Source organism: Pseudorasbora parva, chromosome 13, assembly GCF_024679245.1.
Source record: "Pseudorasbora parva isolate DD20220531a chromosome 13, ASM2467924v1, whole genome shotgun sequence".
Taxonomy (NCBI): Eukaryota; Metazoa; Chordata; class Actinopteri; order Cypriniformes; family Gobionidae; genus Pseudorasbora; species Pseudorasbora parva.
In genome coordinates, this window is record NC_090184.1 from 4,195,538 (window position 1) to 4,215,210 (window position 19,673).

The following is a 19,673-nucleotide window of genomic DNA, read 5'->3' on the forward strand; positions in this document are numbered from 1 at the left end:
ACATTACAGAATTGCTGAATATGACTGATGCAAGAGTCATTTAAGATTTCCAAATAAAATATCTGTGTTGGTTGATTTTTTTGTATTATTCTATATTTTTACTTGTTATTCTTTTTTTTTCTTCATTTTTATCCCTTTGTTGCACTTTGAGATTCTTCGGAATGAAAAGTGCATTATAAATAAAATCTATTATTATTATTATTATTATTATTATTGTTAGCCTGTATAAATATATCAGGCTATAAACATCAAAAAAATGCCACAAAAGAAATGGAAAACAGAGTACAACTGTAGCCTACCTTAAAGGGATATTTCATATATAAAATCATTTACTCACCCTCAAGCTGTTTCAATCCTGCAGGAGTTTCTTTCTTTTGTAGGATATTTTGAAGAAAATGGGTAACAAAACAGTTTCTTTTCCCCATTGACATCTATAGTATTTTATTTTTATTTTTTCATATTATGGTAGTCAATGGAGGCCATAAACAGTTACCCACATTCTTCAGAATATCTTCTTGTGTTCAGCAGAAAAAAACATGCAGGCTGATTGTGAATAAATTATGATAGAATTTGTATTTTTGGGTGAATTATCCCTTTAAGATACTGCTTCCACAAAAACAGAATTTTCACAATCTCTTAGATTGAGAACTAGAATTATAAATGTATATTTTGTTAACTATATACGATATAAAGTATACAACAACAACAAAAAATATTCTGACACCAAATGACATTATTATTTTGTTGGGCATTGCGCAGAATTGCGCCGCTTTAACCTGCTTGAGGGCGCGGTGACATCATCGCGCGTCATTTGTTGTATTTTGGCGCGAAATTCCCCATCAGAGCTGGTTTCCGCAGTGATCGCACATGAGGATGTAAACAGCTGAAAGTTTGGGATTTCTTTTGGCGTTTTTGTGTGAGTGTTGTAGAAGCCGAGCTGATTCTCTGACGACAGAACTGAACTCAAGCACTTTTGATCGAGGCGTGTTGGGTTACAGTCACAATGTCGGACGCCAGTGATCTCAGTGGAGGAGAAGAGAGCCAGGAGGACGTGCTGACCCCAGCTGAGCTCATCACCAAACTGGAGGAGGTCAGACACATTTAGGCCTGCTCAAATTAGCAACACACACACACACACACACACACACACACACACACACACACACACGGAAAGGTGTTTTCAGGAAAGTTTGTATTTTTGTTTTCCAGTACAAATATTTAAAAATTCTTCGATTAACTTTAGAAGCAGAATGATTAAGTTAAGTCTTGTATACTACTGAAAATAAATGCTTAAAAAATAAAAGATCTGTCAGAAAGGTAAGATAAATAATTTGAAATCCCACTGACATACCTTTTTTCTTATTAAAGGTGCACTATGTAGTATTTTTGCAGTAAAATATCCAAAAACCACTAGGCCAGTGTTATATATTTTGTTCAGTTGAGTACCTACAATATCCCAAATGATTCCAACTATTTGTAATCTGTGAGAAAATTGCTATTTTAACTAAGGACAGGGACGTGTCAGCATAGCGTTTAAGCGAGTCGCCTGTCAATCGCGTCATATCTGAGTTACCTTCAGCTTTATCCTGCAGAAGCGCTTTACTCTTAGCAGTGTGAACATGTCACAGCAGCGCCGAGCGAACACACAGAGGAACGTCAGAACATCATTTTAAACACTCTTAAATGTATCTAATATGATCAACAGAGCTGCATTACGTCATAATCATGAAAAGCGTGTCCCGTCCCGTCATAATAAAAGTCCTGCTGCTCGCGAGCCGTGTGTTTTTATAACAATCACTCCAGCGGCCGTGCTCAGCTCCACAGCACTCGGTCCTGCTCTGCTTGACATTTAACGTTAATAACCGCATCCATGAACGTGATTTCTGCCCGAGTCCTTTTTTCCACCGACTGTGAGGTGAAGACCACATGTCCCAAGATACTTGGCGTCATCAAACTACGCCTTTGTTTAGAATAGGCGCCTTCTAGTGGACGGAAAGTTGCATAGTGCACCTTTAACTCTTTCCCCGCCAAACATGGAAATTTCCGTTATTTGTGAGAAAACGCTTCCAGGCCAATAACGGAATTTTCTGAGTTTCCGAGTTTTGACTGTCGGACGCTAGGGGGCGCTATTGCGCATCTTCTGAATGAGAGTACTGAATCTCCTGATCAAAACACACGTGAGGAAGACGCAGTGAAACGAGCGATCGCATATAATCATATGCATATTAAAAATAACGCGATCATCCTCATTAAACAGCATATGAATCAAAACTGCCTAATGTTACTGAATGAAATGTGGACCTAGGATGAGCTACAGGACTGTGTAAGCATTAGGGGTGTTGATGGACTCGATCTACTCCATCTGTGTTTGATCATCGCTCTGAATCTGATCTGGAAACAGTCTTTCACAAAAATTTAATTTTCTCAGCTTTTTGTTCAAAATGTTGCTTTTTTTATGAAACCTACCCATATTCAAGTGTTGATAAAAAAGGAATGCATGAAGCTAGAATAAAATGATTTTTTTGTTTAAAAGAAGAGGGTCAGATCTTTATTTTGATATATTGCATGCTCAGATATTCATTTAACAAAATATTCTATGGGCTATTAAATTTTGGTGAAAATTGTCAAAAACCCTGGCGGTGGCTGGCAACTTTTTTTTTAAACGCTGGCGGGGAAAGAGTTAAAGGTGCAGTAAGCGACCCCAAATTCACAAACAAGCTATGCAGCACAGCCCCCCCACCCCCGAGTGGACACGCCCCTTTTTGCTGATTGGTTGCAAGTGTGTTTTAGTGCTTAGTCTGATTCACTTTTAATCGTTTACTGCACCTTAAAGGTAGCCTGACAAGCCAGACCCACATCCGGATGTTTGTTCTGGAAACTCACCATTGACAGCTCAATCTGAGGGGCGGATAAACGGTTGTCTTTCAAACTCCCTCTGCACGCGATAAGATAGCGCTACAACCAACCAGAGCAACGAAGGTGAAGCAGAGCTCGCTGACTGATTAAACTTGCGCCGTATCCGGTCGGCTAAACTCCGAACACATCTTCCCTTTTTAAGAATGACTTCAGTGCCGTTCTTTGTTCTTTACTCAGAGAAAAGCTTAACTCCAAGTCTTCCAGAGTCGCGGTCAAAGCTGATTCGAAAGAATCCAGTTTCTGTGTTTACTAGTCACACACACAACTCGGCTGTCATTGTGTTAAGCCCCGCCCACAGACTCTATACACAATGTGATTGGCCCGACCAGAGTTTGGCTTTTCCAGCTCAGAAGTGTATTGAGAGTTGCTAGACGACACTCGCAGGCAGATTAGATTTGCTGCTAGGGTGCGTCTAGATTTCTAGGCTATCTTAAAGGGATAGTTTACCCAAAAATAAAAAATCTGTCATTAATTCCTTACTCATGTGAATTTAAGCAGCATCTAGTGGAGAGGTTGGGAACCGCTCACCTCTGCCTTTCGAAGCACATATAGAAGCTACGGTGGCTGACACAGGACAACATGTAGTCGTTTGAGATAATGAAATAGTGGCTGTGGAAAATGCTGCCTTCGGAGGACACATTTGAAGGCAGGAAGGCATCAAGCAACGTCCAAATCTAATGTTTGCTTCACTTCCTGTCTCCTGAAATGCCTTAATCTGATCGATTTTTGAAGGCAGTACATGTCTCCTTCGCTGCCTTTGGTATCCCACAATCCTGTGCTTTCCATTCAGTGACAGTTAAACTGGGAAAAAAGATGGCGTCTGAAAGTTGCGTTTGCTGGTTAGTTTGTGTGTAAATGTAGGTTTTTAACCAATATTTTCCACTTCTGATGCATTTCTAGCGATAAATTACTAATGTTGTAATTAAATATGTGTTTAGTTCACACCAAAGCTCTCTCTATTTTGCTGTAGATCATTAAACTGTTGCACTGCCTCAAATGTCTGTCCGAAATCAGTTTGGTGAGGTGCCTTAATGCACAAAACGCTGCCTTACAAGCCATTGTCTCATAAGGCAGCGAGTCACTGTCTAGGTTTTTGGACGCTGCCTGTGTTTTCTCATGTGTGTCAGTTGTTCTGTGTTTCAGGCATGGCTTAATGAGAAGTTTTCTCCAGAACTGTTGGAGACCAAGTCCGAGTTGGTGGAGTGTGTGATGGAGCAGATAACACACATGGTATGGATCTGTGTTCAGTGTTTGATGAAATTCGTTGTATGCTAAATTAAGTTAGTTGACAAATAAAATTGACCTGTTTTTGATATTAGGCTTTTAGATTAAAGTGCTTTTACAATGTGTGCTACAACCATTTACAAACACGACAATATTCCTCTTAGCTTTTAGTAACTTCACTTAAAAAGATTTTCCATATAAAATAAGAAACATGAAAACATAACACAGCGTGTGCAATAACAATTATGATATACAAGAAAAATGTATCGTGCAAAGTATAAAAAATATGTACAATTTGAATTGTATTTAAAGATGCAGTAAGCAATTCCTGACCAAGCAGCACAACAAACTTTTAGCCATTCAGCAGCAGGGGGCGAGGAGAGGGAGTTAGCCAATTAGCTGTGGTGGGCGTGTCCCCATAATATGAGGGAGGAGAGAATGTTAATCAGCGACAGGGGGCGTGTCCACTCATGATTTGGGAGGAGAGGGAGTTAGCCAATTAGCTGTGGTGGGCGTGTCCCCATGATATGAGGGAGGAGAGAATGTTAATCAGCGATAGGGGGCGTGTCCACTCATGATTGGGGAGGAGAGGGAGTTAGCCAATTAGCTGTTGTGGGCGTGTCCCCATAAAATGGGGGAGGAGAGAAAGGTAATCAGCTGTAGGGGGTGTGTCCACACAATATGGCAGAGGATAGAGAGTGAGCCAATCAGCATTACGGGGCGTGGCCACTCATGATGGGCGAGGAGAGAGCCAATCAGCAGCAGGGGGTGTGTCCACTCATGAGGAGACAGAACAAAAGAGAGATTTGAAGAAAGAATGTAGAAAAAGAGATGGCTGAGAGATATTACTATAGAAAAGGTCAGGAATATCATTGGATATTTACTTTTTATTTATATATTTAAGTGATATTCACAAAGAAGGGTTATGATCAGTCAACAGCTCTAAGACCCACGTTAATATTAGAAAAGCTGTTGAGTGCAGTTCTTTCTTGTCATTCATTTGTTATATATAGTTGTTTTTTGGGAAGCTTTATTGTGCTTCGCTTCTGTTATGATAAAAAGACATCACTCTTGCATTGCCTGTTTGTGCATTTTGGGGGCGGAGGGTTGGAGGGAAGGTTGAGTTCAGATATCAACTGTGTTTCTCAGAAATCACTTACTGCACTTTAAAATATTTTTAGATGAAGTATAGCATGAAATTTAGCCTTTGTAATTTGCGTGTGCAGGAGGAAAATCTCCAGAGGGTGAGGAAAGGTGATGTGAAGGCCAGTGTCCATCGCATGGAGATCGATCGCATCCGCTTCGTTCTGAGCAGCTACCTCCGCTCTAGGCTCCAGAAGGTATCCTGAAAATGACTTCAGTCAGTCATTTAGCTCAGGGGTTTTCCAACTGGGGTGGATAAAGTCTACCAAACATTGTTTAATTTCCAAATGTTTCTCACCTTTCTTGCTGTACTTTCCAGAATTGTATATGTATATGTTTGCATTGTATCTTTCTAGTGAGTTTTTCTCACTATAGTCCCCTTTATCTTGCTCACTCGGGTTCTTAAAGGGTTAGTTCACCCAAAAATGAAATGTATGTCATTAACTCCTCACCCTAATGTCGTTCCACACCCTTAAGACCTCCGTTCATCTTCACACACAGTTTAAGATATTATATCTTTTAGTCCCAGAGCATATGCAGTCTATGCACACTATACTGTCCATGTCCAGAAAGGGAATAAAAACATCATCACAGTAGTCCATATGAGACATCAGTGGGTTAATTAGAGTCTCTTGAAGCATCCAAAATACATTTGGGTCCAAAAATAACAAAAACTACGACTTTATTCAGCATTGTCTTCTCTTCCTCAAACCTCAAATAAAGATTCAATCGGTCATGAATCAGTGAATCAATCAATGATTCGGATCACCAATGTCACGTGATTTCAGCAGTTTGACACGCAATCCACACTGCTGAAATCACGAGACATTGACGATCTGCTCTGCTTTATTCTGTGTTGTCTATTTAAAAATGTTTAGACATAAATGGTGGTAATCAAATGATTAGGTTCGTGTTTTCCGCATCATGGAAATAGTAGTGGCCTAAGGTTAGAATTAAAAAAAGACGTGAATCAATGGTAAAATACACTGCAGGCATGTTTTTTAGGTAAGTACTTATTATATACTTAATTGTAAAAAAGTACTTGTATATACTTAATTGTTGTCTCATCTGCAGATAGAGAAGTTTTTTCCTCATGTCTTGGAGAAGGAAAAGTCTCGTGCAGATGGAGATCCTTCGTTTCTCTCGCCTGAAGAGTTTGCCTTCGCTAAAGAGTGAGTTCTTTCTGATGCTGATGAAGAGAGAACAGGGATAGTTTAGTTTAAATACAGTTATAATATCTGCTGATGAAGAGAGAACAGGGATAGTTTAGTTTAATTACGGTTATAATATCTGCTTATGAAGAGAGAAAAGGGATAGTTTAGTTTAATTACGGTTATAATATCTGCTGATGAAGAGAGAAAAGGGATAGTTTAGTTTAATTACGGTTATAATATCTGCTGATGAAGAGAGAACAGGGATAGTTTAGTTTAATTACGGTTATAATATCTGCTGATGAAGAGAAAACAGGGATAGTTTAGTTTAATTACGGTTATAATATCTGCTGATGAAGAGAGAACAGGGATAGTTTAGTTTAATTACGGTTATAATATCTGCTGATGAAGAGAGAACAGGGATAGTTTAGTTTAATTACGGTTATAATATCTGCTGATGAAGAGAGAACAGGGATAGTTTAGTTTAATTATGGTTATAATATCTGCTGATGAAGAGAGAACAGGGATAGTTTAGTTTAATTACGGTTATAATATCTGCTGATGAAGAGAGAAAAGGGATAGTTTAGTTTAATTATGGTTATAATATCTGCTGATGAAGAGAGAACAGGGATAGTTTAGTTTAATTACGGTTATAATATCTGCTGATGAAGAGAACAGGGATAGTTTAGTTTAATTACGGTTATAACTCATGTTGTCATCTTGCTTTATGTCATGCTATTGCATTTGTGTTTGTACTGTATCAATAAATGTGAAAGACGGACGACAGCTTGAGCGACTCCCAAATGTGCTCGACTACAGCAACTCTTCCTCTTCTCCACATGTTCCTGGGGGTGGGGGTTTTGTATATTTTAGGGTTAGTGATGTCAATAACCCAGGAGGAAGCTTATGTAGTCCCTACCAGCCGTTTGTTGTAGTCCCTAAAAAGTGATTTCTTATATTATAAAATATTTCCCTTTGCTTTAAACTTTGAGCGTTGTAACTTTGCAGATGTTGTTTATGCTCAAACAGCAACATAACTAAAGTTAAAAAAGTCAAATCATAATCAACCACCCCTTTAACTTTCTACAAAAATGGCTGTTTGGGCAACATGTTGTGTGATTTTTGTCACAGTCGGTTTGTCTTGTAATTCACAGAACTTCTGTGTTGTTTTTTTAGGTATCTGGCCAACACTGAGGTCTACCTGCGAGCTGTGGCTCTGAAACACATGCCTCCAAACCTGCAGAACATTGACATGCTGAAGGCCGGTGAGAAACAGTTCATTGAATCATAGACAGTAAGCCAACATTACTTAAAGGGGGGGTGAAACACTCAGTTTCAGTCAATCTCATGTCAATCTTGAGTTCCTATAGAGTAGTATTGCATCCTTCATATCTCCGAAAAGTCTTTAGTTTTATTATATTTATAAAAGAAATATCGGCTGTACCGAGTCTTTCCGGAAAAAAACGAGTGCCTGGAGGCGTATCGTGTGGGTCGGAGCTAAAGAATGACGATCGCGCACAAAGCGGTGACGTCCTCAAGCGTGGAGAAACCCATGGCTATCTCAGCTAATACAGATATGATCCAGAATCAAATCTGAGGCTGAAATAAATTGAACAGGATAAACAGCAACAGCAGGACGTCCGTCTCTGTGGTATGGACTGTATTTAGTGGCCTGTCAACATCTGTGTGTGTTTACTCGCAGTTTATGAGGACATGATTCGGTTTATGGACTATTGTATGCGACTAAACCTTAGCAGTAGCAAGCAAAACGGTTTTGCACGTCAGACTAGTGTAACGTTATACAGAGAACAACAATGGACTAACCGTTAGCGCATTTGAATGACGAAGCACGCGATCGTGTTGTTTACTGATGTTTACTCACGCGACGATAGCGACAGCACAGACATTTGAAGCAGTTTTACTCACCGGTTTCTTCCAAAGCAGGACCGAACCTTTATCGCTGGGACCGCTCCGTCAAAAACACACTTCTTTGGTATGATTTGGTGAAGTCCTGACAGCAGTGACAGTGGAGATCCACTTTGCGACGCGACTGAAGCGATGTTGTGAAGCTTCCCGTCATTTCTGCGTTCAAATCGGTTCAAATGCAGCGCTGCCTTCCCGGAATGCTGTGCTGAAGCGTTGAAGCCGCTCGACGTCACCCACAGGAATAAAGTGGAGTGCGGCGCGGACTATAACGACGACTGGATCTGCAGCTGAGCGAGTGTTTATGGGCATGCATTTCCTCTCTCGCTCTAGTCACGCGCGCGCACCCTACCGGGAGAAGAGCCCGTACGGCCCATTCAAGGACCTTCCGTTCTATTAACGTCAAATTGAGCCATACTCGAAAAAAACCTCTCCGAAACTTGTGAGAAACCGGAAGGAGTATTTTTGACACATAAATACTCCATCAAACCTCCAACATTAGTTTTTGAAACTTTGTCTATGTTTAGGATGGGAATCCAAGTCTTTAACAGTGTAAAAAGCTCAGTATGCCTGAAACAGCATTTCACCCCCCCTTTAATTTTCTTAAATCTTTCCCCGCCATTAACAGAATTTTCCAGCTTTACGTGTTTTCACTGTTAAAACAGTACACATCTTCTGAAAGATAACAGAATCTCCAGATCAAAACACAGGGAAAGAAGCAGCAGAAACAAGCAATATCATATGTAATCATATGCCTATGTAAAATAATGTGATTATCAAGAAATTATGAGAAATGCTAGCGCTGGCTGGCAACTTTTTTTAAAACCACTGGCATGGAAAGAGTTAATGTTTTAAAGCAGCACTAGGTAACTTTTCAACCTTCATAATATATTTTTTAAGACTCTTGTGATGATAAATCGACTTACAATAGGTTGAATGACACGTGTGCCATAGCCTGATGGGGTCTGTATCGTTTTTAATCGTACTTTTAAACTTCGGGTTTCGAGAACAAACAAAATTCGACTGCTTTACGGCATATACGTCACTTCCACCAACACCCACACTTCCTTAAATTCGGACGTGCGAGCCCAACTTTGTTCGTCTGATAATATAGTCGTGTCCGAAGCAGCACAGACAAATAAGAAACAAAAGGTTTTGTTGGAGGAAAGCAATAAGAGGAAACAAAAAAGTGATGTGATTAAAGGCAGGACGAGGATCAACATGTGACCAGCGTTTGCTCGTTGGCGTGAGCTGAAGGAGGCGTGCCCGACCGATGCTGTCCTGCTTGTTACGGTGATTACCTACCACTCAAACATTGAACTGAAGTATCATATAGATTCTGTAAAACGCTAACCAATAGACTACTATAATGGCGCTGGCTTGTTAACGTGAGCATCGTGATTATTTGGCGTTTGAAAAAAATAAAACCCATGAAATTATATTCATATGACATGCTGAAACATAAGCCACTGACAGTAACGTTACCTGGGATGAAGACATACGGGGATAAATAGGCATACGGGGTCTGCGGGTTATGAGACGACCCGCGCATCACTAGTTCAGGGCTATCAGGGTTGTCATGCCAACAAATGCACGCGCGATGGCATCCCCTGTTGTAGGATGACAGCTTATGACAGTAGTTGAGGACATTATTTTTTCCAAACTGTAGGGGGACCCCAAGAGCAAAAGTAGCCAAGTGCTGCTTTAAAATATAAATGTAATACTGTATTTTGCTGTTATATTTTGACATTTACTAGCCACAAAAGGCTGTAATAAGTCAAATTCCGCAAGCTGTTTTCCAATTATAATATTAATCATAATTCAATAATACAAATAATTTTCCTTAATATTGTAATTGCCATTAATTTGGATAAATATAATTTAACAGTAAATTATTTGAATTATGTTTTAAAGTGGGAAAAAAAATGTTTCCACGACCTAGTCAGTTACATAAAATTAATATAATTTATAACTCCTGGATATGATGATTACATCTAAAGTTGTGTCAATTTAACAGCCCAGAGTGTGTGGAAGGTGTGCACATATTTACGCAGTTCATAAAAAAAAAAAAAAAATGAAGCTTGGATTTGCACCCTATTTGATGTGCATGTACACACACCTAACGTATCATTAGGAACACCTGTTCAATTTCTCATTAATGCAATGATCTAATCAACCAATCACATGGCAGTTGCTTCAATGCATTTAGGGCTGTGTTCCTGGTCAAGCCAATCTCCTGAACTCCAAACTGAATGTCAGAATGGGAAAGAAAGGGGATTTAAGCAAATTGAGCGTGGCATGGTTGTTGGTGCGAGGCGGGCCGGTCTGAGTATTTCACAATCCGCTGATTTTCTCACACAACCATTTCTAGGGCTTACAAAGAATGGTGTGAAAAGGGAAAAACATTCAATATGCTGCAGTCCTGTGGCCGGAAATACCTTATTGATGCTAGAGGTCAGAGGAGAATGGGCCGACTGATTCAAGCTGATAGAAGAGCAACTTTGACTGAAATAACCACTCGTTGCAACCAAGGTATGCACAAAGCATTTGTGAAGCCACAACACACACAACCTTGAGGCGGATGGGCTCAACAGCAGAAGACCCCACCGGGTACCACTCATCTCCACTACAAATAGGAAACAGAGGCTACAATTTGCACAAGCTCACCAAAATTGGACATTTGAAGACTAGAAAAATGTTGCCTGGTCTGATGAGTCTCGATTTCTGTTGAGACATTCAGATGGTAGAGTCAGACTTTGGAGTAAACTGAATGAGAACATGGATCCATCATGCCCTATTACCACTGTGCAGGCTGGTGGTGGTGGTGTAATGGTGTGGGGGATGTTTTCTTGGCACACTTTAGGCCCCTTAGTGCCAATTGGGCATTGTTTAAATGCCACGGCCTACCTGAGCACTGTCCATGTCCATCCCTTTATGACCACCATGTACCCATCCTCTGATGGCTTCTTCCAGCAGGATAATGCACCATGTCACAAAGCTCAAATAATTTCAAATTGGTTTCTTGAACATGACAATGAGTTGACTGTACTAAAATGGCCCCCACAGTCACCAGATCTCAACCCAATAGAGCATCTTTGGGATGTGTTGGAACGGGAGCTTCATGCCCTGGATGTGCATCCCACAAATCTCCATCAACTGCAAGATGCTATCCTATCAATATGGGCCAACATTTCTAAAGAATGCTTTCAGCACCTTGTCGAATCAATGCCACGTAGAATTGAGGCAGTTCTGATGGCGAAAGGGGGTCAAACACAGTATTAGTATGGTGTTCCTAATAATCCTTTAGGTGTGTGCATATAAAACAATCATCAGAAAAGCATATACACTACTGGTCAGAGGTTTGGGGTCAGTAAGTAATGAATTCTTATCTTCTGCAAAGACAGATCAAATTGAATTGATTAGAAGTGAAAGCAAATATTGAAATAAATGTTCATTTCAAATAAATGCTGTTCTTTTGAGCTTTGTATTCATCGAATTCTATCACAAAGTATGAAGCAGCTCAACTGTTTTCAACATTGATAATAATCAGAAATGTTTCTTGAGCAGCAAATTAAATGCGGTTATCAATCTGTATTATGTATTGGAGTAAATGTGCAGTTCTGTATATCCAGATGTTTGAGCTCACATGATGTCTTCAGTGATTGATTCATTGGTGTGTCTGTTTGTTTGTTTGAAGTTCCTGAGCCGTGTCTGGACTCGTTTGTTTTCCTGCGGGTAAAAGAGAGGCAGGAGAATATTCTGGTGGAGCCAGAGACAGATGAGCAGAGGTATCAACACTAGCATTTTCATTCAGCTCAAAGCACTCACACACTTATGGCATGTTAGACACACTCTCAATGCAAAAATAATAATAATGCTTTTAAAGGGTTAGTTACCCAAAAATGGAAATCATTCCATGATTTACTCAACCCATCCTAAGGTGTGTGTATATGTATGTGTATATATATATATATATATATATAGGGAGTGCAGAATTATTAGGCGCAAATGAGTATTTTGACCACATCATCCTCTTTATGCATGTTGTCTTACTCCAAGCTGTATAGGCTGGAAAGCCTACTACCAATTAAGCATATTAGGTGATGTGCATCTCTGTAATGAGAAGGGGTGTGGTCTAATGACATCAACACCCTATATCAGGTGTGCATAATTATTAGGCAACTTCCTTTCCTTTGGCAAAATGGGTCAAAAGAAGGACTTGACAGGCTCAGAAAAGTCAAAAATAGTGAGATATATTGCAGAGGGATGCAGCAGTCTTAAAATAGCCAAGCTTCTGAAGCGTGATCATCGAACAATCAAGCGTTTCATTCAAAATAGTCAACAGGGTCGCAAGAAGCGTGTGGAAAAACCAAGGCGCAAAATAACTGCCCGTGAACTGAGAAAAGTCAAGCGTGCAGCTGCCAAGATGCCACTTGCCACCAGTTTGGCCATATTTCAGAGCTGCAACATCACTGGAGTGCCCAAAAGCACAAGGTGTGCAATACTCAGAGACATGGCCAAGGTAAGAAAGGCAGAAAGTCGACCACCACTGAACAAGACACACAAGCTGAAACGTCAAGACTGGGCCAAGAAATATCTCAAGACTGATTTTTCTAAGGTTTTATGGACTGATGAAATGAGAGTGAGTCTTGATGGGCCAGATGGATGGGCCCGTGACTGGATTGGTAAAGGGCAGAGAGCTCCAGTCCGACTCAGACGCCAGCAAGGTGGAGGTGGAGTACTGGATTGGGCTGGTATCATCAAAGATGAGCTTGTGGGGCCTTTTCGGGTTGAGGATTGAGTCAAGCTCAACTCCCAGTCCTACTGCCAGTTTCTGGAAGACACCTTCTTCAAGCAGTGGTACAGGAAGAAGTCTGCATCCTTCAAGAAAAACATGATTTTCATGCAGGACAATGCTCCATCACACGCGTCCAAGTACTCCACAAGAAAGTGGCAAGAAAGGGTATAAAAGAAGAAAGAAAAGGTATAAAAGAAGAAAGGGCAAGAAAGGGTATAAAAGAAGAAAATCTAATGATATGGCCTCCTTGTTCACCTGATCTGAACCCCATTGAGAACCTGTGGTCCATCATCAAATGTGCGATTTACAAGGAGGGAAAACAGTACACCTCTCTGAACAGTGTCTGGGAGGCTGTGGTTGCTGCTGCACGCAATGTTGATGGTGAACAGATCAAAACACTGACAGAATCCATGGATGGCAGGCTTTTGAGTGTCCTTGCAAAGAAAGGTGGCTATATTGGTCACTGATTTGTTTTTGTTTGGTTTTTGAATGTCAGAAATGTATATTTGTGAATGTTGAGATGTTATATTGGTTTCACTGGTAAAAATAAATAATTGAAATGGGTATAAATTTGTTTTTTGTTAAGTTGCCTAATAATTATGCACAGTAATAGTCACCTGCACACACAGATATCCCCCTAAAATAAAACTAAAAACTAAAACTTCCAAAAATATTCAGCTTTGATATTAATGAGTTTTTTGTGTTCATTGAGAACATGGTTTGCCTAATAATTCTGCACTCCCTATATATATATATATATATATATAAAACATTCTTTTTTTTAGACAAACACAATCTGAGTTATGTGAATAATATCCTGGCTCTTCCAAGCTTTATAATGGGAATGAATGGTAACTGAGATTTTTGAAGCCCAAAAATGTTCATCCATACATCATATAAGATATCCATACAGCTCTGGGGGGTTAAAGGGTTAGTTCACCCAAAAATGAAATATCGAACCCCCATGTCGTTCAACACCCGTCAGACCTCCGTTCATCTTCTCACACAGATGAAGATATTAGTGTTGAAATCCGATGGCTCAGAAAGGCCTTCATTGACACCAATGTCATTTCCTCTCTCAGACCCATAAAGGCACTAAAGACGTCGTTACAAAGCCCATCTCACTACAGCGGCTCGACAATCATTTTATGAAGCGACAAGAATAGTTTTTGTGCACAAAAAAACTAAATAATGACATATAGTGATGAGCCAATTTCAAAACAAAGTTTTGAACCGTTATTAATCAGCATATCGATTTATAATTCGGAGCGCGTGTCAAACAGTTGAAATCACGTGACTTTGGTGATCCGAATCCTGAATCGATAAACTGATTCATAACCGTTCTTATTTTTGTTTTGAAATCGGTCCAGAAGTGATTCATGGGTGTGTTTTTGGCATAACATGCAATAAAAAAATCACTCATCTCACTATTTACATGAGGAAAGACTTAACGCTTCTCCAGAGAGGAATCCTTTATTTTTCATATTTAAACTTGTGTGTGTGCTGCTGCACATCGCTGTGTGTGTAATAAGCAGAGTGTACACCCGTTTTGCACCGATTATAGGCTCATATTACTAACACCTCCTTTAAATAACACAAAAAACTGTGCTATTGACTTTAGAGCAGGTTAGTTTGAATTGTAGTTCAGTAATGGCGGCGGAGAAAGATGCGAAAAAAACCATTCAGTCCGTTGTGGCACTGCTGCTGAATATCCAGAAGTTAAAGCCAGAGCAATAACAATCTTTGCTGAGGTTTGTTGGTGGCCCTGCTCCCCAGCAGGGTGAATTCGGGAAAAGTTTGATTTTCCAGCTCGCTCTGTTAGTGGTAAAGGAGTTGGCTGAAGCTCTATACGGACGGTAACTGTTTCTCGTGGAGTCGTAAGGTATTGCCATCATTTAAGTTACAAGGGCTAGTCAGTGATTTTTATTGCCGTCCGTTTCCCACCACCCGCGTAAAAATCCCCGGCCAAGTTACCGACTGCTTTTGACAAACAGAGGTTGTGTGGTGATGTAATAACTGTCCAAATCCACTTCTCTGAATTTTTCTGAATATATCACTTCAAAATACACTGTTTATAATCATTTTTGTACTTTTATTTCTTTAAAATGCTCGCAAGTATTTAGAAGAGCAATATATTTCATCACCGCTCAAACAAATTTAAATAAAAGCACTTAAACATTTGAACTGGTCTGTTATTTATAGCAGCATTTATTATCATGCCAAGCATATGACATTTTTTTTTTACAGCACACAATCATGTTACGGACCACATGAGCGGCACGTTCCCGATCACAAAACTCTCCCCTTCACCGTGGCGTGAATAAATCACAATCCGAATGCACAAGTTTTAGGTTTTATCACTGAGGTGGCCTGCACAAGTGCACATTTATGTTGTCGGATTTGTGTGAAACAGGTGAAGGGCACATGACATACATCACGACCAAACGTTAGCGACTGGTTATGGCAGATCCAGAGTGGCTCAGGGCAGGTCCAATAGTTTTAAACCTCAACAGAGAACCCGCCTTCGCGAAGTAAACGCTTGTCAATGGAGAGTGGCCAGACTGTACAAATTAAATGTACGAGAGTCTGGTAAGACCAGACTACAAACTGTCATTCAAACCCCATAAATCCACCCTCTCTCCACCGTGAATGAAGCGCTGCATGCAGTTTGCAGCATCTCTGCTTGTTTGCAATGCAGTTATTCACAATAAAGAACTGATGTTTAACTAAGTGCTGTGTTTTCTTAAAGGTGCACTATGTAGTATTTATGCAGTAAAATATCAAAAAACCACTAGGCCGGTGTTATATATTTTGTTCAATTGAGTACCTACAATATCCCAAATGTTTCCAACTATTTGTAAATTGTGAGAAAATTGCTATTTTAACTGAGGACCGGGACGTGTCAGCATTGCGTTTGAGGGAGTCGCCTGTCAATTGCGTCATATCTGCGTTACCCTCGGTTTCGGCTTTTGTTTGGCAGGAGCGCTTTACTCTTAGTAGTGTGAACAAGTGAACGCACGGAGTAAAGTCATAACATCATTTTAAACACACTTAAATTTATCTAATATGATAAACAGAGCTACATTACCTCAAAATCATAACCGGAAGAGCGGATCAGTGCAGGTGCCCGGCGACTGTGTCCCGTCCCGTTATAATAAAAGTCCCGGTATTCGCGAGGCGGGTATTTGTTTAACATTCGCTCCAGCAGCTGTGCTCAGGTCCATAACACTCGGTCCTGCTCTGCTTCACACTACAGTAACGTTAATAACCACATGCATGAACGTGATTTCTGCTCGAGTCCTATTTTCCACCGGCTGTGAGGTGAAGATCACATCTCCCAAGATGCTGCGCTCACACTTTGCGTCATCAAACTACGCATTTGTTTTGAATAGGCGCCCTCCAGTGGACGGAAAGTTGCATAGTGCACCTTTAATTCAAGAAACTATATATAAAGGATCATGTTTAGTGGATTTGAGGAGCGGAGGAGTGTCTTAGCCTAGCATTTGGCATCGAATCATAGCCAATACAGCCTTAAATAGCCTGTGCGAAGCACTTCGTCTTTTATAAAATGTGATATTGGTCAAATGACAGCACAACTGAGTGCCCACATATAGCTACAGTAAACTTTAGCCTGTAAGTTAATAAAAAACGTAATGCAATGCTCTTACTCTCACAGACAAAACAATACGTCTGGTATTTGCTTGACGTTAATATAATGACACATGCAAGTGTCTGACCATATAAAGTCACAATACAACTTTAATTAAACTGTTTAATTATTTTAAAAATAGTGTTTATTTAATTTCCTGGAAGTTAGTGACTTTTGGACATGTAAGGTTTTCATCTGTCAGTGGCGATATTTCAGGATTGGGGGACCAAAGGTAACATTTTCAGAATCCATCTGTTGAAAATCCATATTGATAGATCACTAATTGATAATTCAGTAATGTGGTTACAGCCTAGTTAATTTGCAATCACACAGAACAAAGCAGTTTTATTTGCATGACCATCTTGAACCTCCTGAACTTGTTGAGAAACCTGCATGTGGAAATCTTTCATCCTCACACAAAACTCCCAGTTGCATGGATTCCCATTGGCATGACTGGATTATGTGCAACAATCAAAAGTTTTTGGATCAGAGCTTTTGTCTTATAACCAAACACAACTGAATGATAATGGATAAAATGGCTTTGAAGTCCTTGATGTGTTTTCTTATAAACATTGCACAGTCTCCTATTGGGGGCAGCATTTCTTTATTTTATTTTAAGATTTGGTTGAGATCATAAAGCATAAGTGAACTCATAAAAGCATTGTTAAGCAGTATTTCTTTGCTGTTGTCTCTCTCAGGGAGTACGTTGTGGACTTGGACGAAGGTTCGCAGCACCTGATGCGTTACCGTACTATAGCGCCTCTAGTGGCTAGCGGTGCAGTGCAACTTATTTAAACCTGGAGAGCCTCGGGAACCGAATGAAGGTCATCGGGAACTCCAGCCTTTCATGGATGAACATCCGTAGGCACCACACAGATCCAGAGCATGGCCCTGTGTCTGAGCCTAAAAGCATTTAGCGTTTAAAATGGCTGTCATGAAACTGCCTTAAAAGCAAAATGGATTATTACTATCTGTAAGAACAAACATTCTTCAATGTATTGTGACATGCATATGTTCAAAACACAGTTGTGTGCATGTACTCTTGGCCTAAGACAGTCTAAATGAACTCTGGTTATTGCAACCTATCTGCAATATTTCATCACATTACTAGTAGTGAACGCTGACGCTCCTGAAGCGGAAACTGTGGTTTTCTCTGTAAGTGGGAAGTTGTTGGTGTCGATGTTCTGTATCTGGTCATTTAAATGATCACTGGGGATTTGCTGAAGTGCTAGAATAAAAGTACATTATTTATGTTTCTATATTGGTCCATCATAGTTTTGTTTGTGTCTTCTGCATGTGGTTTTGTTATCATATTACTGCTATCAGCTAGAATGATGTGACTTATGACATATTTCTTTAACTTTTCAAGTTTCTAAACTATTTATGGTATATTAAAAAGCAAATATGTTTTAATCCTTCCTCAGTTTACAGTGACATACTTGGAGTTAAACTTTTTTTTGTGAAAAAGTAAAAAAAGTAAAGTTTTATTTGTGTGTTTCTTCTGCGTTTGGGAAAGTATGGGATTTGATTTGAGTATTTCCATGGTTGGGGCCTATTGCACAAAACTAGGATAAGGGATTAAGCCGGGATATCTTGGTGATCCTGGTTCAAATTACCCGCTAATATACAGGTGTCTTTCAATATCGTTATCATTCTTGGTGTAAGTGTGCCTTCAGGGTACGTTTACACGACAGCGCTGTACTAAATTTTACATACAGATGACGAGATCACCAAGATATCCCGGCTTAATCTCTTATCCTAGTTTTGTGCAATAGGCCCCTGAAAAAATGAAAACGAGTGTGGTAAAATTTTAGCTTTTTCAGACTATTGCCCTTATATGTAATATATATATGTATATGTATGTATATATATATATATATATATATATATATATATATATATATATATATATATATATATATATATATATATGTGTGTGTAATAGCCCCAGTAATTGAGAATTTAATGAAAATAAATGTATCATACAAGAAGTGTTGTTTTCATGGCAGCTTTTTAGTGATTGTCAAACTGAATTAATTCAAGGTGCACTTTCATTATGGAAAAGTCCAGGTTAGAAGCGATTTGGGTTTCTTCACACAATATATTTAGTCCCATACTAGAGCGTCTAAAAGGACCTTTTCACAAATAAAAATATGCAGACTTTTGTGTGTGCACAAGAAACCATTAAACTTAGCCTATAGGATGATTGATGTAGTTTTGCACACTGATTGCACCATCAACTTATTTTAATGTTGTTTTTTGGCCGCCAAAGAGAAATGCATTAAAGCAAACCTAAGTCCTTAAAATATGATGTACTGCCCTAGCAAAATCCAAATTTTGAACAGTTACAGTAGCCTACCACCTTTTTGCTAGACACTTAATCTAGGACAATGGGCACACCCGTGTTGTGCCATCAGCCCTTTTTGTGTCATGGTTTCTCTGCCACCAAAGAGGATGCCTTAAATTGGACATTAGGCTTTGATATTCTCTATTAATTCATGTGCATCCATGCTCTCGATTTCTTCATAGCCTATTGCAGTGACGCACAAAAGAAATAGGTTACTCTACATGTGAATAGTTTCTTCTGTGCATGCAAAATTCTGTCAGGACCACTATCGTCAAAGATGACTGACTAAACGTATAGTTTGGATTGGCGGTGTGGTTCTGATCTGGGCAAGAAAATAATTCATGAATATATTCTTGATTCAGGGGGAATCAGAACACCAAATCCTGCCTGACGAGAGGAGGAGCTGGGGATGGAGGAGGGTAATCAGCTCCGGAGAAACGCGATAGCAGCTGATAATACTGAAGGAGCTTATATACGCAGTGATATTCCTATAGGTAGACATGATCAGCTGATGCGAGGTTG

General features: G+C 39.7%; 1 protein-coding gene across 1 annotated transcript; it reads left to right on the forward strand.

The window, feature by feature from the left end:
- The first annotated feature begins 786 nt into the window (after window positions 1-786).
- Window positions 787-18,063, forward strand: gins4 (GINS complex subunit 4 (Sld5 homolog)). Its single transcript, XM_067412990.1, has 7 exons — window positions 787-1,090; window positions 4,060-4,146; window positions 5,367-5,480; window positions 6,358-6,455; window positions 7,611-7,699; window positions 12,055-12,145; window positions 17,503-18,063. Exons 1-7 carry the CDS (start codon window positions 1,004-1,006, stop codon window positions 17,597-17,599), a joined length of 663 nt encoding a protein of 220 aa, XP_067269091.1. The 5' UTR covers window positions 787-1,003; the 3' UTR covers window positions 17,600-18,063.
- The last annotated feature ends 1,610 nt before the right edge of the window (window positions 18,064-19,673 follow it).